This window comes from Python bivittatus, unplaced genomic scaffold (assembly GCF_059951505.1).
Source record: "Python bivittatus isolate LINGU-HERP-01145 unplaced genomic scaffold, Pbiv_v1 ctg000980_np1212, whole genome shotgun sequence".
NCBI lineage: Eukaryota > Metazoa > Chordata > Lepidosauria > Squamata > Pythonidae > Python > Python bivittatus.
Window position 1 is genome coordinate 9,787,573 of NW_028277125.1, and position 21,659 is coordinate 9,809,231.

At 39.8% G+C, this 21,659-nt stretch overlaps 2 protein-coding genes across 2 annotated transcripts in view; one reads left to right on the plus strand and one right to left on the minus strand.

Moving 5' to 3' along the window:
• Window positions 1-2,083, plus strand: part of CCDC39 (coiled-coil domain 39 molecular ruler complex subunit) — a 28,812-nt gene extending 26,729 nt beyond the window's left edge. Inside the window, exon 20 of the mRNA XM_088131816.1 lies at window positions 1,718-2,083. Coding sequence (XP_087987942.1) covers window positions 1,718-1,874 — 157 coding nt within the window. The 3' untranslated portion in view covers window positions 1,875-2,083. The remainder of the gene's footprint in view (window positions 1-1,717) is intronic.
• Window positions 2,084-6,208: 4,125 nt separating this feature from the next.
• Window positions 6,209-21,418, minus strand: TTC14 (tetratricopeptide repeat domain 14). Its single transcript, XM_007443337.3, has 12 exons — window positions 21,184-21,418; window positions 19,955-20,079; window positions 17,994-18,193; window positions 17,212-17,296; window positions 16,977-17,106; window positions 15,734-15,886; window positions 15,229-15,300; window positions 14,682-14,801; window positions 14,474-14,596; window positions 13,238-13,355; window positions 11,903-12,012; window positions 6,209-7,520 (listed from the first exon to the last, which is right to left on the minus strand). The coding sequence occupies exons 1-12, from the start codon at window positions 21,327-21,329 to the stop codon at window positions 6,596-6,598; spliced, it is 2,307 nt and encodes a 768-aa protein (XP_007443399.2). The 5' UTR covers window positions 21,330-21,418; the 3' UTR covers window positions 6,209-6,595.
• Window positions 21,419-21,659: the final 241 nt, after the last annotated feature.

Sequence of the window (21,659 nt, forward strand, 5' to 3'; positions counted from 1 at the left end):
TCTCAACAATCTTCTTTAAAAAGGGAAGGTTGGAGACTGGATGAAAGTTGTCTAGCACAGCTGGGTCCAAGAATGGCCTCTTGAGGAGGGGGCACACCACTACTTCCTTCAAAACAGCTGGTACCACCCTCTCCTGCAGAGAGGCATTAACCACCACTTGGACCCAGCCACATGATACTTCCCAGGAGGCCTTAATCAACCCGGAGGGGCATTGGTCCAGAACACAGATGGCTGAGCTCACAGCTACAAGGACCCTGTCCACTTCCTCAGGATCAGCCGGGCTCAGACATGTCGCAGTCACTTCCAAAGGATCTGAGCAAAGTTGAACGACTATCTGACAGATGCTGAGAATATTCCTCACAGCAGCCCTGCAAGAGCTCCCCCGGCTCCTCCTTACCAAGAACGGACTTGGTCACCTGAAACAGGGCTGCTGGGTGGCTATCTGCAGATGCAATGAGGGCAGAGAAGTAAGTATGCTTCACTGCCCTTATCACCACAATCTAAGTCCTAATATAGGCTCTTATCTGTGCTCTATCGACATCACTCTTTGTCTTCCTCCTCTTGTGTTATTTCATCTCTTAGAGCTGTTTGGTAAGCCATGGAACTCTACGAGATCCACGTGCACAGAGCGCCTGCACAGGCGCAGTTTGGTCTAGCGCTGTCTCCTGTTCATTCCTAGCAGCAGTGAGGGCATCAGCCAAACTACATGCCAGAGCTTCAGGAAAACCCCCAACCTACCTCTGAACCCACACTGGGTCCATCAGATGCTCAACCAAAATAATTAGGGCAGATAATTGTGAAGAGTATGAGGGAGAAAGATTGAAGCTTGAAATAGCTGTTCTCTGATCATGTTTCTTTCTACTTATTGTAAATGAGTTTTAATCTCGAGGAACAGATAAACTGCATCTTAGAAACTGAAGGAACTTGCTGATGGTATGGCCAAACATTTATATATTAGCTTTAATGATCAAACATTTATGTATTTGTGTACCAGACAAAAGAAACACAAATAATCCCATCTTTACAAATAGGGGAAAAAAAGATCCAGGAACTATCAGAAATTGAACTGTAAATATGTTGAAAACGGTACAGTAATTACCAGAAGTCAACAGGGATTTGTCCACAAGTTTTGTCTGTCTATTCTTATTTCATTTTTTGATTAAGTAGATTGGGGAATGCTGTAGATGTACTATATCTTGATTTCACCAGAGCAGTTGACAAGAGTACCCTATGATATTCTGGTGTAGCACACTAGGTGGATGGCATGACAATTAAGGAGATATAGTCCTAGGTTGAAAATTCAGACTGAAGTGAAGAAGCAAGAGAGATGCCAAATTGTTCAACTCTGCACTCTATACTCTTCAATGTTGTTATTAATGACAAAGAAGTAAAGTTTATGACATAAAATTTGTGGATGACATAAAATTTTGTCTTGTAATTATATATTTTTAAAAATATCACTCATAAATACTGTTGTTGTTCTGTGACAAATATGACTTAGAGTTCAGAAACATTCCCTACATTTTGTAAAGATGTGTATGGATTGAGCGAGCCAAAAGTGGGTTTCATTGGCAACTGAAGGGATTTAAAATAAGTACCATTAGTATGACTATTTGAGAAGTCATTCTTTATGGTGATAAGAATATGGCATTTTATTTCACAAGTATGTTTCATTTGCATGATTTTTGAGTAATGTAATTGCTTCCTTGTTTTCTAGGTCCTTTAAGAGCTCAGTTTCATCTTCAAGTCAACCACATGTTAAAATTGTATCTCTGACTTTCAGCCCCAGTCCTGAACCTACAGATCCAGTTTTTTCTCGTCCTTCTAGCCAGGGTAGTGCCACCGCATCCTCTCGTAGCAGAAGCCCATATTAGTTTTTTTCTGTTGCACTCAAAGCTTTTAAGAATTCAGAAAGTTATCTGCTAAGCTGCAGCATATGTTTGACTACACAACTGAAATTAACTTACGTGATAGTGAATGAGTTATTTGCACTTGGAATAAACGTTTTAGGATGAACTCAGTTTTATTTTTATAACAAAACTTAGGCATTAACAATAAAAACTGGTAATAATCTTTATAAAAATTCACACTCTCCATAATGTATTTATCACTTTTTCTGTCCTCCCATTTGAATTTGAGCTACAGCACCACTTAGATTCCAGGTGTTGCTGAACTAGAATTCCCATAATTCCCAGCAAGCGTGACTAAGATAACAGCTGCTGGGACTTATCCAGTACCATCTAGAGGGCCACTAGTCTCTCTCACTTTTAACCAAGAGTCAATGAGCAACTCTCTGTGTGCCTTTTATCTTATGAAGGGAAGGAATAAATCAAGAGAATATACTCTAGCTGTCTTCACACAACATGCTCCGCCTGATTACACAATTTATATTTTTGGCTTCACACGTTTTTATGCAAAACTTTAAGTAAGTAAGTAAGTTAAGTAAGTAAATAAGTAAATAAGTAAATAAATAAATAAAGCACCACTCAAGCTTTCTGTGAATATAGCCACTGGCTCATAAAAGTCCCTTGGGGGCCTGTGGACACATTTTGCATTTTTATTAATACTGTGGGTCCCCCAAACATTGGTGGTCACTGGTCACCTAAGAACTTTAACTCCTTTCAGCCTCCCATTATAAATTTTCCATTCCTCCATGCAGAATTCAGATTAAAGTCCTATGCTTCTTCACTTAGGTATATCAAGTTTCATTAAAACCAATGTACAGGGCTGTGCAAAGCACGAAAGGGAAGATTTGATTTGAAGGAGATTCAATTGATCTGAGGCATCAAGTTCCTGAGAGTGAAGCAATGGCCTTTCTTGTTTTGCAGAACATTGTTAACTTTCCTTCCGTTGATAGATGGAGCTGAAGTGCTTTGTGGTATCTCTCAGAAACTGCTGTGATAAGTCAGCCAGTAGTTGCATTCATACAAGTTAACCTAATTGCCAAATGAACCCATTTTCACGGTTCACACAGTTCACTAAACTAAACTGGGTTTACAAAATATGCTAAGCCCCACCAAAAATGCAAGCGGGGGAGAGATCCAGCAGGGGTAACACTAAACAAATACAGTGGAACCTTGGTTTACGAACTTAATTCGTTCCGTGACTCTGGTCGCGACCCGAATTGATCATGACCCGAAGCAAATTTTCCCATAAGGTTCAATGTAATTACCGTTAATCCGTTCTGGCGTGGAGGACAGGGAGGCGGCTATTGCTTGGAGGGAGAGTCCCCCTCCCTACGATGTGTCAGGGGTGGAAAATGGCCACAGATCAAGTGTCGGGTGGAAAAATGGCCACGGACCATGTGTCAGGGGCAGAAAATGGCCGCGGACCATGTGTCGGGCGAAAAAATGGCCACGGACCACGTGTCACGGGCGGGAAAATGGCCGCGGACCGGGTCACGGGAGGGAAAATGGCTGCGGATCCTGTTCGTAACTCGAGGCGGAGTTCGCGAACCGAAGCAAAATTTTGCGGCCGGAGCTGGTTGTCACCCGAAAAGTTCATGAACAGTAGCGTTCGTAACCCGAGGTTCCACTGTATATCATGGTAAGCACACGCAGCTGCTAAACCTTTAACTGACTTGGTAAAGGGTGCTTTTTACCACTTCTGCAAACATTACCTGCTAGAGCAAAGTTTTTCAAACTTGGCCACTTTAAGATGTGTGGACTTCCAACTCCCAGAATCCCCCACCCAAGTTTGAAATATACTGCACTAGAGTGTTTGAAGGAACACAACTCTCTATGGTCTTGCTTTTCTGCTCAGATTTGTTTAGACAGATTTGGTTATGGGAGGGACAGATTTATTTTGCTTTTACCTGATTATCTCTTGTATCAGGGTTCCTCAACCTCAGCAACTTTAAGATGGGTGGAAATTCTTTAACTCCCAGAATTCTTTAAATTCTTTAACTCCCAGAATTCCCAGGCCAGCATGGCTGGCTGGGGAATTCTGGGAGTTGAAGTCCACCCATCTTAAAGTTGCTGAGGTTGAGGTACCCTGTCTTGTATGATCCTCTACCTTTCTCCAGACTCCCACCTTTTCTTACTTGTCCTTAATTCAAGTACTCAGAGGATGATACGTTACTAGGGTTTTAACAAATTATTTTTTAAAATATTTTGAAATTGAGGGTCCACAAGTTCAGCATATTTTTTGTAGGCTCTTGCTGACCAATCTGGAGTTGCAGTGCTGACCTTTCCTCATCTCAGCCTTGAGGGAAGTAGAGGGGGCATACTTCAAAAAGGCATTACAATGAAATCCTTGAAGATAACCACCTAAAACCCTAGAGGAATAATGTCTGATTTTTTCATCTCATTCTGCCAAAGTCAAGCAGCTGCAGGAATTGCCAAATTAAGGCTTGTTGCCTGCAAATTCAATTGCTACATTTGAACCTTCAGTCTAAACTGGTTATCTGATTCTTGCATCTCTCCCAATTTATCTTAAACACTTAACACCAGTAATAAAAGTTCCAATTAACAATAGAGCAACAGTTAAATGAGTTAAAGGACTTTCATTTATTCAACTGAGTGAAATGTTGAAGCAATTTGTGCAGAACTATCCTGCAGAGATGTAAAAGGGTGTCAGTGAAATGGAAAATCTGTGGCTTTGCTGTCAAAGTATCCCATCCAAAACTTCCGCCAAAATATTTCAAATTGACTGCATTTCAGCAGAAAGATCATAAGCCACTTTAATTGTTCTGTTTCACTGAAACAAACTTGAAAGGTTTTGAGTATTTTGTCCATAAGAAATAATATGAATGCAGAAAAGATCTTTATTTCCTTCCTTTCACCCCAGGATCCTAAGAACAGCTAAGATAGCAGTTCATGCTAAATGCTCCCAGCAGGGCAGCTTGCATGAAATTGGTAGAGGAAAAAAAATTAAACACTTTTCAAAGATGGTGACTGGAAGTGTGTGTGGAGCTTGAGAAGGCTGAATGTATCTGGCATTGTTTGTTTATGGTGTGGATGGAGGGCACCATCTTTTCAAGGGCAAGGGTCAGTGATTAGTGGCATTACACTTACTGGCCCTTGCGAAGTCCCAGGAATCCTGGGAGCCCTGACACTGCCAGCTGCCCAGAGGTCTTCTGGAGCTGTGCTGGAATTGGTGGTCAGCTTGAAGATGGCTATGCCCGCACAGGAGAGCTGGAGAGTCTCAGCTTCAGCAATGTAAAGGCCACAGCTGCTGGGGTGGCCAAAGATTTGTTCCTTTGCTGGAGGTTGGAGGCTGGTTCAGATAATTGAAGACATGTCCTTGACCTTGGGGACAGGGTGATTAGAGCCTTCTGCCCCCCGTCCTTTGTCTTGTTTTGGTGTGGTTAATGGTTTTTATTTTGTTCCTCCTGTCCATTGTATTATTTATATGGTTGATCTTTTTTAACTGTAAGCAACCCAGAGTAACTCAGGAGTCAGGCACCCTCAAAATTTGATAAAATATTGTTCATCCTCTTATGCTGCCTTTGTTGAATTCCAGTGTAGTACATTCTCCTTCCTTTGCCTTGGCTGCTAACTGAAAGGAATGCATACTCTTTTAAACTCAAAAGTCATTCCTGTGAACTCCAACTTTCCCATAGGAACATTTATTTTAAAAAGTGGCTTGCTTTCTGGACAACTACACAATGACCTGAGGGGTGGGGAAAGAGTAAGATCCACCGTGGCTCCTTTCTGTGCCATGTATTCCTTAAAACGTCTGCTGCTTCACCCCAAAATGCTCTTCTAAAAGCATAATAAATAAAACTACCACCACCACCTACTAAGAGTTGCTGGTTCTGTTGTAGAGAAGAGGGCCATAAAGCCATCTTTGAGCTTCACGTGTAAGCAGAGCACTAGTTCCCCGTAACATTTACGCGTTGAATGTATCTGGGTCACCCTACTGCACTCCCTCCCTCACCTAGGCCTGCCATGTTGCTTATTATGCAAAAGCTCCCAACTGTTGTCCTCAGTGGCTGCAAGTAATAGCTCCATGTGGCCTTTTAGAGGTTCTTCCTACAGAAGCCAACCTGACTCCTTGTCTCTTCTGTTCTTTCTATTAACAGAACAGTCAGGAAAACATGGGATGTACAGGAAAAATGCAACACATGCACACATTTGAGTATACAATCTTGGGTCTTTAGACTAGCACTAGCAGAGTCTTCCTTGGGCGCAACTACTGCACCAGGTACCCTTGTTCTGTAAGTTCTGAATTAAAATTTGGGAAGCAGTAATTTTTTTGTAAAAAATTTAATAGTAAGACAGACTATTTACATTAATGATATACATTAAAAATATTTCAATTAATTTATTTTAACAATACATGGTTATATTATTAACAATACAAAGTAACAGTCATCTGTACCTTGGAAAAAAATCTTTTAAAGTGCAATTTTGATGCCAGATAGCACAGGTGGCAGTCTTAATAGGTAAGGGTTGTTCAGCCAGGCACACCACCATACCTTAATACCCTAACAGCATAAGGAATTCAATTTTTAAAAAATGATACAACTCTTGCATATTTATCATTGTTCAAATCAATACCTAACAAGCATACTTAAACAAAAACTTAGGGGTATAGACTTGTCAAGTGATTAAAAGCAGATATTTTACTCTATCCAACTTAATTTTTTAACTCACTGATTTTTCTGCTTACTTCCTTTTTCCCTTTCAAATTCAGCAATCTGATTAAATATATTGAGTAAGTTCTGAGGCAGCTGTTTTTTAGCACCACTCCCGAATTGTCCTTTACCATTCAGCATAGCTTCCTCATCTACTCCCTTGGCTTGTGAAGCTTCTCTTTCCCTGTTCTTGGATTCTTTCTCATTTTTAATCCACGCCACCTCAGCTTTACCGTCAGCATTATACCTACTAGGTTCATTCATCCATCGGCTGGTATATTGTTTGTAATGTTCAACAGATTTCGATGAGTAATCGGACCCTGTGGGAGATGTGGAGTATTTGGCTTGGCTTGGGCTGAATTTACGGTAACCCTCCCTCCTCCCAAGTTCTTTTTCCAGCCTTCCTGAATCACTTGCCTTATTTCTGTCATCAGACTGCCTGTGGTAGGAACCTGTACTGTCCCTCCTATCAGAGGAAGCTCTGTCTGATCTCCTCTGTTTTTCAGTTTTGTTACTATTTGCCTGAGTCTTGGAGTTATACCGAGAATCCCTGTCATCTTCAAACTTACCTCCATAGAGCTCATCTTCGGTACATGTATTCAAAAACACATAATCCCCTTCTCTGTCTCTTACCTCAGGTTTCTGATAGGCTAGCCTGTCTTGCCTCTCTAGCAGTTTTTCCATTTCATGCTTTTGATTAAGGAAAGAAGCAGAGGTATTGGCGGGAGGAGAATAGCTGTCCTCTTTCCTACTCGAATGTGAAAACATCCTAGATGTGTGTTTTTTAGAGCCGTGTGAGGATTCAGACCGGTTCCGACTCCTTTTCTTGCGCTTTTTGTTATCGGAGGAGGAGGAGGAGGAGGAGGAGGAGGAGGCAGACTCATCTGATGAAGTATCACAGGAGGAAGAGGAAGTTGACTTTTTTCTTTTCTTCTTCAACCTAAAAGTTTTAATTAACCATGAGGCATTGTATTTAAATTTCATAATGGGGGTGTGCAAAAGGTGCAGCTGCTGAGCTAACAAAAGTTTGGGTATCAACAGGTAAAATATGAGGACATTGTTTAACTAGAGGGACAAAGTTCTGGGTTTCTTTCAACTAAATGAGTATACAAATTAGTTTTAAAAGTTTTCAAGCAGGTATATCTGGAAATTCAACTAACTGGTGCTAGACTTCATATAGAAGAAAATATACGTAGCTCAGGGTTGAACTATGGAGTCCTTCATGCTCTCTGAGCTTGGTTGCTTGCAGACATTTCATTACCTGACTAGGTAACATCAGTGCTAGTAAGTGTTGGGTTTGCTCCCTGTTTATAAATAGTAGCTTGCCCTGCCAGTGTGTGCCCTGCCACTGTGAACATCCTAGATCAAGCTAAATCCAAAAACGTCAGGGAATTACTGAAAGCTTCGCATTCAGACAAATCAGCCATCAATAGACACATAGAAATAAACCATATTTACACAGCATTCAAAAGAGACAATAAAAAAGCTATGAAGGAAACAAAAAGACCAGAACACATCCTCTCTACCAGCCAACACCCAAATAAGCAGGGATTAACACCAAATAATCAAGCAGAAAACAATACCCCAATCAAGGAACTACCAAGGAGAAAACCATACCCCCACCAACACTGGCAACTACTATATATAAACAGGCAGCAAACCCCACTCTCACTAGCACTGATGATGTTACCTAGTCAGGTAGTCAGATGTCTACAAGCAAACCACCAAGCTCAGAGAGCACCAAGGATTCCACAGACTTCATATTTCTACTACACAGAGTCCTCCAGGAGATCAACATTTCCTATCAGGGACTCTACACTACATTCTAATAATAAAGCATATGTACATACCATACAAACCTCTTTACTAATACATTTCATGAGGAAATTTCAAATTACAAAATGACAAGACTTTTTGCCACTAATAAAAAACAGATAACTCCAGTTTGTAAGGCATTTTGCCTAGCCTCTGCTCCCATTCAAAGGTTTTCTTAATCCCCTAATCCTTATATAAAAAGTATCTAAAATCAAAGATGTGAAATTTTGCAGCCTACATTTATCCATTGCTCCCCCCCATCTTCCCCTGGTTGTCTTCATTAATCATATTAATTAAATCAGCCTTCACTAAACTTGAAATTTGCAGAGTTGTGGTCTCAACCTGTATACATGGCACAAAACAGGGAGGCTGATTTATATTATAATCTCTCATAAGACCAAAAAGACATATATGCTGATGGCACTATATCAACAAACAAAACAACTCTTTTAAAACGAGAGAGACACTTTGTTTCTTTGCCCTAAATGGATTTTTTTACAACTCCAGAATGTAACAGCTCTTCTTCTATTACAATCTACATATGCAAATCCTCTGAATCTGCATACAGGTAGTCCTCGGGTTATGACCTTAATTGGGACCAGTATTTCCATCACTAAGTGAAGCGATCATTAAGCAAAACATCATGTGACCATGCAGCTTAGCGACGGCAGTCCCGGTGGTCATTTGACGAGGACCTCATGTTTCTCCTGCCCTTCGCAAACTGCTTCTACTTCAGCTCCTCCCACCCACCTATCTCCTGCTGTATATCTGCCCTTTAGGCCACCCTGCACAGCATGGCTGAGATGACAAGGCTGCTATATTCCACTATTACCTGCTGCTGCCCCCTGCCACCCCCACCGCCCCCAGCTGACCTTCATTGTCTTCTTCACCTGTTCTCCCCTCCACTGAGCTGATGCCAGCCAGCCTCAAGCCATACAGCACAGGGGCTCTGTCAGCACTGGGTTCGCCTCCGCCACTGCTTCACCAGCCACCGGACTCCTGGTGGGCCTGCCCCGCTTCAACAGTCTCAGCCCACTGCCACATGCCACTGCCAGCTGGTGCAACCCTCCCACTGGCCAGCAAGGCAGGGGCACTTCCGCAGCAGGTTGACACTGCTGAAGCGGGGCTGGCCCAGCAGGAGCCCATCAACTGGGGAGGCAGAGGCAAGCCCAATGCCAACAGAGCCCCTGCGCTGTGGAACTTGAGGCTGGCCAGCATCACCGAGCCCAGCGGAGGGGAGGGGAGGCAAGGCAAAGAAGACAAAGGTCAGCTGGGAGTGGCAGCAGAATACAATGGCCTCTTCATCATGCTGGCTGGGTAGCCAAAAGAGCAGAGATGGGGGCGAGATAGGCAGCTGGGGGGAGTTGTAGCAGAGGTAGTTCGCGCAGAGCAGGAGAATGTAATCACGGGATGCTGTAATGGTCGTAAATGTGGGCCGATTGTCAAGTGCCCAAATTTTGATCATGTGACCATGGAGACACTGCAGCAGTTGTAAGTGTGAGGGCCGGTCATAAGTCCATTTTTTCAGTGCTGTTGTAACTTTGGATGGTCCCTGAACAAATGGATGTAACCTGAAGACTACCTGAACATGAACCAGTGGAAAGACCCAACAATTTCAGTGACAGCCTAAAACTTCAGTACAAGAGATTAAACTCTCAGGTATCATTATGTACAAAAAAAATAAAAAATAAAACAGAGAAGGAAGAAATAGTTCTGATATTAAGGAACCATCCAGAGTAACAATTTGCACTGTGACATAGTTTATACAAAATAGCTTGTCCTTAAACATACCTAATGCATTGCATATCAATGAAGAATTTAAAAATATTGTATGGCAATAGGAAGCAACAATGAAACAAAAATATAAAAGAAAGAATCCTAGAAATTCACCATCCATCGACCCCTTTATTTGGTAAATTACTTAGAAACATTTACTGATAAAAACAGAAGATGTTATTGAAAATAATGGAATTAGCAAAATGTACCAGTATGTTCACTGTTAATATAGTGTCACATATTTTTCAGCTATATACAAAATGTAATATATATGGAGAACTATAGATTTACCAAACATGGGGTGAAGCAAAACAATTATTCTAAAGTATCAGAAAGACAGTGCAACCCCTGGATTACAGTCTTGGATTGATGACGTGCTAAACTCGCTATCAGTATAAAAGAAAAAGACTTTCTCTATATATAATGTTTCTAGTTTTCTTTTTTTTTCTTCTCTGTATTTTTGTGGGGTCTGGTTTTTCTTTCATTGTTGTTATACATTAAAGCAATACAAATACTTAACAAATGACAGTTCATGGCAATAAAGACTGTGCCTAAATTTGTGTGACTCCTAAAGATAGCTGTTTCAGTCATGTAGACATTTTCATTAGATAAGGGTAAACAGAAGAGTTATTTCAAAAATAAGTACTTAAGTTAGGGGGGGGGAAATCTTCAAATTCTTTAAAAATATATTATTCTGCATCACTGTGCAATATTTTGCAAGCTATTTTCATAACCATGTTTCATATAACAATATATCCATCATATCTTGTTGAATATTTTCATTTAGGCAATTTCTTAATATCAGGACTTCAGTCAGCTTTCTGGTTCTATGTTCTCTCTATTAAGATTGGAAGTCTCTATTTTAGTATGAAGGAGGAGTATGCACAATAGGCTTCGAAGACCAGCTGTATAAAACCACCTACTTAAACAACTGACAGTGCCGTCTCTTGAAAGAATACAAAGTAGGTGACTTTGAGAACTGCAAGAAATGACGACTGGATTTTAAATGCATCACTTCAGAACCCTTCTGACTTTCACAGAACTGTGCAAAAGAGCTTTTCTTTGAGAGGTACCTGTTGGTCCATCCCTTAGGCCAAACTCAAGCTATACTGGGCCTGCTTTATATAAACACTCTTGAACAGAGGTCACTGTAGAGTTATTTACTCCAAGCTTTTCATTTATTTTGGGAAGATTCAAGACAACTAGGAATGAACAGAATATTGCAAATGTTCCTGCCAGAAAAACTACACAAAGCACAGCCTCTTGGGCTCCAGCATCAGAGTGCTCTGAGACTGAACCAAATCATCCAACACGCTCAACCTACCCAGCAATCATGTTCCATTTTGGAAGGGGCTTAAAACATTCAAAAGCCATGCCCTGGAACAGTGTTTTTCAAACTTGGCCACTTAAGATGTGTGGACTTCAACTCCCAGAATTCCCCAGCCAGCCATGCTGGCTGGGGAACTCTGGGAGTTGAAGTCCACACATCCTAAAGTGGCCAAGTTTGAAAAACACTGCCTTAGAACTAGTCTTTCATTGTAAATTGCATGCAGTATTTTCTTTATAAATAAATAACACTGAGGAAAAAATTCACATCAGAAAACAAACACAGCACCAGCTTCGACAAAGAATTGCTACTATACTTACAGAATCAGATCGCTCTATGGTTTGTGTAAGGGAAGCTCTATGGAAACACAGGCATGAAACACTAGACAGATTAAAAAAGGTTACCTTTTTTCTTCTTTTAAGAGTTTACGCAGTTTTTCTGCACTTGTTTCTACTTTCTTTTCTTTCTGTCTCTCTTCTTTTGCAGCTTGTTTCTCTCTGATCTCCAGAGATTTCTTTTTTAAATCCCAACATCAAAAATATTGTATTAGCAAGTTATAATGTATGTGTCCCATCCCAACCCACCAAACAGATACACAATTTATAGAAATCCCAAAGGAACCATGTGCAAAAATAGAAACATTAAAGGAAAAAATATTACAAAGGATGGTTAAGCATAGGGATGAATGAGTACGGTATTATGGTTCAAATTGTAGTTTGTAGCCCAAATTTTAAAAGGCAAGAAGAAGAAAAAGGACAGGTTATTGGTATCCATAACCCAACATTAGCAATCCAGGAAGTACGAATGGAAGATTAATACAGCAACCAGCAAAATAGTTGGTCATAAAGAATAATCAACCAAATAGAAATCAAGGAATGTGCCATTATTGCATTGATACATAAAATGTGATTCCCATCAAAACAGAATTGAAAAGGGCCATGTATGAATACAAACCATTTGGCAACGGTATCACAGCCCAGTTTGATGCACAGTTTACACACGTAATCATATTCCAATGGGTTGTTGGTGATGAGCAGCACCAGAGGTCAGACACCGCAGCAACAGTTCCAGTTCAGAGGAAAATGCATTGGAGAAAAACATATCATCAGTATTACAGGAGAACAGCCTGTCAGCCTCAGCTGCAAATTAAGGAAACTTTGTATGTGCGTGCTTAGAGGGCAGCTCTAATGGGTGATCCCCACCAAGAAAAGCAGAGCAAAAGAGGACACGTTCATTTTTACTAAAACACTACCATTCATCAATTACTTTTTGTTGTCATGTTAAATGGAAAGATGTTGATAAAAAGGCATAGATTCCTAGACTTTGCACACGTACATCTCTTCACCTCACAGAAGGAAAATGTTGGAGACAGGCACATACAGAGTGACCCTCAGTCTCTTCTCAATATGCATTTTATTAAAAAAAAATCTGTGATCCACAAAATTGTGGTTAGCAAATTTTGAAAGTATGCCAACTAACTGCTTAGGTCACAAATCTTTATAAATTATATTATGACTGCAATTCAAGTGCTTCAGTGCTGCATATTCCACTTGTCTGTACCCAGTCAGAGACCCCCAACCATGACCCTATGAGATAGAAACATTCAGCTTTGATTGACACAAAATGATTCCTGAAGCACAAGTGATTGCAGACAAGAAAAAAAAGACCAACACATAACTGCTTCTCGAATACTACTTTGATGATTTACCTTAGTCAACTAAGAGAAAGTAAAGAATCACCTGTATCTGCTTACGAAGCTTCAACAAGGCATCGTCAGCTTCTTGAAAGGTCTCATCTATGTTTAAAGCCTTCTTGTAGTAACTCTCAGCATTCAACAACTTATCCTCCTCTTCCAACCTGACAAATGATTTTTAGCACATGTGAAACTGAAGTTTTATTATGCAAGGTTTATTGCTGTTCTGTTCTAAATTTGCAAATTCCTTTTTTAACAGCTGTATTGTACTGCAGTATTTGTATACATCAACTATTAATCAAAATTCCTTTTCACAAGCACTATTATCAAACCAGTGTATATTCAGGTGTCAGTCACTAACCATGGAAAAGATTTGGGGTTAGGATAGCAGATAGTGGATAGAGCAATGAAGATGCTGACTCAGTTTATGGCAGCTGTGAAAAATGCACATTCCATTCAGGCAATCATTAAGAAAGGAACTGAAAATAAAACTCTCAACAACATTATGCCCTTTTACAAAACAATGTTATATCCACATCTAGAGTACTGCGTACCCTTCTGCTCACTGCATTTGATAAAGGATATAATAAGGCTGGAAAAGATGATCACATGGCTCAAACACCTTCCCTACAAGAAAAGACCTGAATGTTTGGGATACTTTAGTTTGGAAAAACAACAGTAGGAGAGAAATATGTCTCGGTCTCCTGCTTGTGAATGTCTTAGAGGTATATAGTTGACCATTGACAGAAACGAGATGCCAGACTAAGATGGACTTCAGCCTGACCCAGCAAAGTTGTTCTTACGTTCTTAACCAACTTTGTTGCATCTCAAAATTTGGTTAATATTTCTTTTACCTCCTTATCTCCTTCATTAATAAAACTATTGAAGGCTAGAGGGTCCAGGATCTTTTGGCATCCATTCAATACTTCCCTCTACTTTGATAGGGAAACACTGATGAGCACAATTTTTGGGCCACCTCTATATACACTTGATTGCCGTGCAAACCAGCCCACACTTAACTGGCTTGCTGATCAGCTGTTTTTATTTTGAAGAACAAAACAGATGGCAGTAAACAGAGGAAGCAGATATAAGTGGGAGGTGAGCAGATGATTTCATATCAAGCTGTGCTCCTGAAATAGCTGCACAAACAGGTCTACCAAAGTTGCTCTTTATCTTTAGCCAGGCATAAAAATGTAGATGAGAGAAAGAGAAATAAAATGCACAGAAAAGAGAAACCATAAATTGACTGGCATAAAATAACAGAACAAAAGGCAACACTTACTGGCCTCCTCGTTCAACAAGAGTTTGACAAAGATATTTTCTAGCATTTCTATGTGTAGGGCACTGCTCTAAAGCAATTTCAAAATCATCAATTGCTTTATTTAAGCTTCCCTTTGTTGCATATCTAGAAGAAAAAAAACACTGTAAGAATATCTATTTTTCATTTGCTCATGAAATAATTGGGTTGCAGACACAAAGCACACACTTACAGTGCTCCACGGGCTACTAAGGCTTCAACGTTTTGGGCATCTATTTCCAATGCCTTGTTGTATTCATTCATAGCATCAACATGGCGGCCCTCTTTAAAATAATCAACACCAATTTTTACACTAAAAATAAAATTAGTAAAATTAAATTTTCAGTAAACTAATATATATCTTTATTACGAATGCACATCAATTAATCACTACATAAAAACTAACACCAACAAGTGTACAAACACTTTTCCCTATCAGCCTTTCAGTTTTTTTCCAAAACTGCTTAAAAATCAAAGTTCAAAAAGATAATAACAAGGAGGATCTTTGGGGAATTAAAGTTTACTGTTTATCATCAGCCTATAGCTGGAGGACTGAACAATAAATTATTGTTAGTAAAGTCACACCATTCTTAACATCACATAAATGTTTAAAATGGCTGAATGGCAAAACTATTATCTGCCCCCAAACTTTAGGTGGGGCTTTTATTGCCTGGAAGAAAAATGATGGTTCTTTCCAAACTTCTGGAAATATCTGGTAATAAAAACAAAGCTGTGTGTACCATTTTAAGGCCCATGAAGCAGACTGTCTTTTCCTCAAGGCAACAGCAAAATCCTCTTCATTGAAATTTTTGCTGGAAAAAAAGCCAAACATTTTATTATAAACCAGCTAACCTATTTACAGCCCATCCAAATGAATAACAAATCTATTAGATCTAATTCTACAGTTAGGAATGTTAATTAAATTATTTTAGCTTAAATTGCCTCAAATTTAGCTTTGATGTAAGCTGCCCAGAGTCCCCCATTGTGGGGAGATGGCCGGGGACAAGTCCAATAAATAAATAAACAAACAAACAAACAAATAAATAAATATGGTGTTTCCGCCTGATTAGATTGTGCTCATACTCTAAGTGGTATAAAACTTTGCTTTGTTTTGTAGTATAGTTGAAGCAGTGATTAACACAGAGTAGTTTTTTGCATTTTTTTCCCCCAGCAAGTGATGGAAATGTCGTTTTTAACCAACTCATCATTAAGAGAATGACATTTTGGGTGAGATGTTTTATATACCTTTGTAGTCCTCTCATTAAGGAGGGAGGGCTGGATTCATTTAGTCCTAATTTGCTTCCCAGAAACTCCACTACAGCTGGATTGGCAAAGCCCAAAGAATTATGCAAAACTTTTTCATATGTTTCCAAACTACTGGCTACTTCAATACTCCGCCTGAAAACAAACAAAAAGACTATCATGAACACTGAGTCAAAAGAATATCTTCTCTGTTCATCTTCTCTGTTTTATTACCAACATAAGAAGAAATACTATGAAAAGGTTAGAAGTAAAACTCATCCTGCTTTAGATCAGGGGTCCCCAAATTCTTCAGCTCATCGACTCCTTCATGAAGTTTCAGATTGTTCAACCCCCAAACAATTATATGAAAATAATGTAATATTCTTTAATTATTAGTACTATGAAATAATAATATAACAACAACAGCATCAACCCCTTGGGTAGTCCCACTGACCCTTGCAGGTCACTACTGACCACTTTGGGGAATCCTGCTTTGGGGAACCCTATACACTGTAGGGTCTCAATCAAGTAATGTGCTTCTATCAGAGGGCAATTAGATCTGACAATAGAGAGGAAATTATACTTCTGAATGCTCTGAATTTGCAATTATTAGTTATGTGTCTTGAACCATCTAATATTTCTCACATCAAACTTAGGTAGCCCAGTCGCACAGGAGGTACTGGCTGCAACCCCCAGAAGCTACACTCCTGAAAGGTCAAAAAGTAGGAAAGTAAAATTTTCCAATTTGGATATGTTCACTGTCCATCTCTGAGGGACCGCAACAATCAGTTGGGGTATAAGAGACCAACAATGTGATATAATTAGCAGCCTTAGTAATTAATACTGCAGTCATCAGCAATACTAGCCAACATGACCGATAATTTATATAAAAACCAGTGCATTTAGATACAAAGAGACATGGTATCTAGTGATTCCCATTCTGTTTCTCTTAGCAAATAAATAGATTGCTCATACATGAGTGACAATATGTATTTAAAAATATAGAGAGGAGTTGGAATGCCCAAAGCTAAATTATTTTAATGGGAAGCCAATGCCTATTCTGAAACATGTTATTCTCAAATATTGTATCAACACTCTGATACAACAGAGGCAGTCAGTGCTATGAAATTAATCCCCTATTCTTGTCAATAAAGGTATTTCTTTTATATTAAAAAAAAGCTCAATATATATCAAAAGGGTTTACTTAAATTACACAAAAAAAGTATACCTCATTTCAGTTTCATACCTATAATGCAGAGGCAAATCTTCTGAGCTGATTACTCCTAATTTGGTATTTGCTAGGCTGGGAGACAGAGCAGACTTGTGTAGTGATACACTGAGCTTTTCATGGTAGCGATCAATATCCTTGATTGCAGCTATTAAAGTGGGGGGAAAAAGACCAGACTTAAACAGCAGAATGCCCTGCCAAATGTGCTCAATGTAAATGTGCAGGGACAAATCTAAGAGTGATATATACTTGCCTTGGATAAGGTCACCATTTTGATAGTATGATAAAGGATCCCCATGGCTGCTTTGGGAAGGCACATCTCTTAATGGACAAAGAGCCTGAAACAGAAAGTATGTAACTCCAAAAATTAGGGGTAGACATACTCAGTTGCACTGCACAAAGACATACTAAACATTTGCAGAACATCTGTATGGAAGCATTACCTCCTACAGCTTTAATCTCAAAGTCTGAGTGAATGACTTGGGAGAAGGGTATTCTTATCCTATGTGGTGTTATCCCATTTGTATTCGATATAAAACTTCTATGCCATGTTACATGGGACAGGGGCAGCAGCAGCAGCAGTAATGCTAACATAAATCCAGTCTGATAAGGACTTGATCAACAGAAATTACAGCTGATTCTTACCAAGTCTAATGGACAGTTTGTGCAACTTCGTGTTGTACATCAGTTGCACCCCTTCCTGGATCAGGAGGTTCTACTCTAGGTTACCTCCCACATGGATTACTGTATGGGGCATACTTGATCAAAAATGCAACCCAACCACTACACGATTCAGTTCAAGGCTTTTATAACCTTAAAATAACCCTTGAATATAAGAAAGGACATTTTTGCTGAGGCACAAAATATCTACTTGTCAGCTTGCAAGGCAAGAATACACAAAGGGTCTGAATCAGAGTTCCTTTTATTTTCTCTAAGCAAGTCAGCCAATTCAGTTGCACATGAGGCAAAAAAAGGATCGTTTCAGAAATTTACATCTCCTCTGCAATAACTTGCATATTAACTTCTTCAACTTACCGTGATTTCTAAATCTGCAATCTCCCGAACAACACCACTTCGCAGGCAGAACAGCACCATGAAAAAGCCAAATTCACGAATAGAACTAATCCTTCCAATCACTATGTCTCCACGTTCGATATCCCGGAAAAAAAGCTCTCTCCTCTCTGCACTAGGAATTTCCATAAACTGCTCCAATGGTGGCATAATAGCATAATAATCTTCAGTGGATGCAAATTAAAAAAAAAGTTTTAAGTACTAAAACAGTACAGTTATTGCCAGATAGTTAAATGGTAGTCGTCATTTATGCAAATCATTTCCAGTCCCATTGGAACCAAGTCCTACTGAATTCAATGGGCTTACTTCTGAACAGGCATGCTTTGAAACTATGATATCTGACATTGCAAGATAGCAACCGGCTAACCATGATGGCTATATAAAAACATTAGAGGGGGTGTTATACAATCATCTATACTGGAGCGGGGAGGGAGGATGTCAGAAATGGGGTTGGCGAGCCCCTCAGTGGCCTGGTGTGGCCTCTATTGGCCTCTTGGATCTTTTAATCTCTTTTTACCTCTGTAAGTGTGGTTTTTTTATAACTTTTAATCATGTATTTATGATTTTAATTTGATGTAAGCCGCCCAGAGTCCCCCATTGTGGGGAGATGGGCGGGGACAAGTTTACTAAATAAAATAAAATAAATAAATACTGCTAGAATAGATCTGCTTCTGACTTTCATACAGACAGCTACCTAGACACTGTGGGAGCAGATAGGCTTCTGAGTCCATCTAACCAAGTTCTTATGTTTCCTTTTTTATTATTCTAATTATATCTACTGGATTAGAGCATAGTACAATTGAAAATATTTCAAATTTGAACTTGGTTGGACTCTTCATGGCACAAATACCTTTCAATCTAGTTCAGCAAGTCATTAGAAACTGACTTTGAAAATACTCTACTCCACTCGTATTGCACAGTATAAATTGTAATCCTTCTAGGTTGCACTGGAAAAGTTGCAAGCAAAACTAGTATATATAATAATGAGCAGGGATAACACCCAATTAAACAGTGGAAAAGTTATAGTGGAAAAGTTGAAGAAAATGGGGGAAAAAATCATCCACTAGTTTTTTATTTATTTCTGAAAATTATACACCATTCAATTCCAAAAGGGATTTGAATGCCTTACAATTATTTATATATACACAGGTAGTCCTCATTCAGCAATTGCCTCATTTAGCGACCGGTCGAAGTTACAACAGTGATGAAAAAGTAACTTTACGACCAACCCTCGGTTTTATGACCTTCACAGGTCTGTAAAGCAAAGGAAAGCTGAAGTTAACATCTTAAGCACAGCCAGTGTTTCACTTAGCAAGTTCACTTAACAACCAAGTTGCCGGTCCCAACTGTGGCCACTAAATGAGGACTATTCATATATCAAATAGAATTAAAAGTATAAAAAATAGCCAAATCCATTACTAACACAACAAGGGTTTTTAAAAATCTTATAATGAAAGATATATTTTATTAAATCTGGCCATCATTTATTAGCTACAGTTAACAATTTTCTTCTGATTATTTTTGTTTGTATAAATGTCACTCTGGACAGCAATACTGAATATGGAGTTTAAAACTTTTGTATTTTTCTTTAGGTTCACATATCCACATAATGTATACATATGAGCACACACTGTACAGAGCTATTTTTATTTTATTTTTCTACTCAGCTATTTTTGTCACTCATTAATTTTTTAATTCAATTTTTTTTAGTGTTTATCTTTTCATATTGCAAAAAAAAAAAAAAAAAAAAAACCAAGCACCCCCTGAAATAGCAAATCTTTCAGTGAGGGTTTTCTTTTTCAGCTGTGCAATGAAATGCTCCAATGTTTTTCTTTTTTCGGCATTCACATCTCCAGTTCCAAGCACTGATCATAAGATGCACAGTCATAAACACATCTCACCGTTATCTAATTTCATTCTCTTACCTTCATTATCTTCATTTCCATCTTTTACTATTGGCACATTTGTTTTCCAAGAATGAGAAAAAAGAAGATCAGCTTTTTTTGAAATGAACTGTTGTATCTCAATATTTTCAATCCCTCTTTCTTTTCTGAAACAGATTAAAATCCCCGAAAACATACTTTCTTGAACAAGGAATTGGCAATTTATTTTATAACTAAAGCAAAACTATAAAGAGTAGTATAGCCTATTCAAAACTGCTGTTTCTAGTAAATTCCAAACAGCTGTTTCTTTGTAATTATAAACCAACAACTTGATTTTGCCTTGAGGCATTTTTGCCCTCAAAATATATTATCTCATATCCGGCTATTTGGATAAGAATGCCTAATCAGACATTCAGAATCTCACAAAACATGTGCTTTTGCTTGATTCCATAAAGCCTACACCTGTACATTACAACACTTACCACGTTTATTTAGAGTTAGCTTTCATCAAATTTGTTTACTAGCAAGATCTAGAATTCATTAAGATTTAGAATTCTGACAACAGGCTTACAGAATGCAATTACTTAGTACCTGGCAATTAATACCTACTAACATCTAGGGTGCAGTGTTACAAATCCAATCAACTGAAAGGAGGAGAGATGATCGTACTTTGTTTTCAGTGGTAAATTTGTAGAAAAAATAGGGAACTTATTATGTATATTATTAAGTATATATAGAGAGTCCTGGGTTTTAACCATGGCATCTCCAGGTAAAATTAAGAAAAAAAGCAGTGTGAAAAATGGAAACCGCTGCCAGGTACCATCAAAGATTCAGAACAAGACGGATCCACGGTCAAACTTGACAGAATGAAGGTTGCTTAAAAGCAGGTTCAGTTGGGTGACCTTAAACATCTAATAAGGAGAACCTGCATGAGTTACCTGGGAAGCTTCACCTGCCAGTCCTGTGCCTCCATATAAGACGAGGCATTACTGTGAACAGACATTACACTCTGTATATGTGCAGAGGCACCCTCACTTTGCACGGGGTCCAAGGTAGTTCATTATCGCTCCCTTACAAGGCCCAGGGCTGAGAACGGCTCCGGAAAACAAGTTTGCAGCAATCCGCCTCCAGAGAAAGTAAACCACCCGCCACCGAGCAGAACTGACTCGACTCCAAGGATCCTCCGCCCCAACGTTCTCAGGGACACGCCCCTCCGCGCGAAGCCCCACCCTCCCTCCACAGCGAGGGCGGGGCCAAAGACTTTCGCTCACCTAGCTGACGACAGCGACTCCAGGCCGCCCCCACCGGGGGGGAGCAGGCCGCGGAAATCAGGATTGTCGTGCTGCTCGGTATGGAGAAGGGAGAGCAGCGGGGGCCCGTGGAAGCCGAGTGCCTGGCGGAGCAGGTCCCGCTCCATCTGTCTCAGCCAGTCTATCGCCTGCCCGCCGCACCCTACGCGACAGCAGCTCCTCCCCTCACGCAGACCGATTTCCCTGACCCGGAAGTTAAACCTTTCTCAGAGTTCATTTTCCGTCCCCGCTCCGCGAGCGAAGGTTGACGCAGGCGTACTATCAGCGTGCCGCCTTCTGCGAAGGGGGGCGGGGCTAGCTAAGAATGGGCGGAAAAGGCCTGAGGGGAAGAGCGGCTGGTGACGCGTGTTTCTTGCCGTGGCCACGCAATATGCTTGCTGGATGGATGGGGAATTCTGGGAGTTGAAGTCCGCACATCTTCAAATGGCCAAGGTTGA

Bases quoted from the DNA above. Each gene is read 5' to 3' on its own strand.
- TTC14 (XM_007443337.3), bottom strand. From the start codon at position 21,329: ATGGAGCGGGACCTGCTCCGCCAGGCACTCGGCTTCCACGGGCCCCCG. The intron at 20,080-21,183 runs GTGAGCGAAAGT...AATCTGTTTCAG, and splicing joins GAGTCGCTGTCGTCAGCTAG to AAAAGAAAGAGGGATTGAAA. The intron at 13,356-14,473 runs GTAAGTGTTGCC...ATCATTTGTCAG, and splicing joins CTTGTTGAACGAGGAGGCCA to GTTGGAAGAGGAGGATAAGT.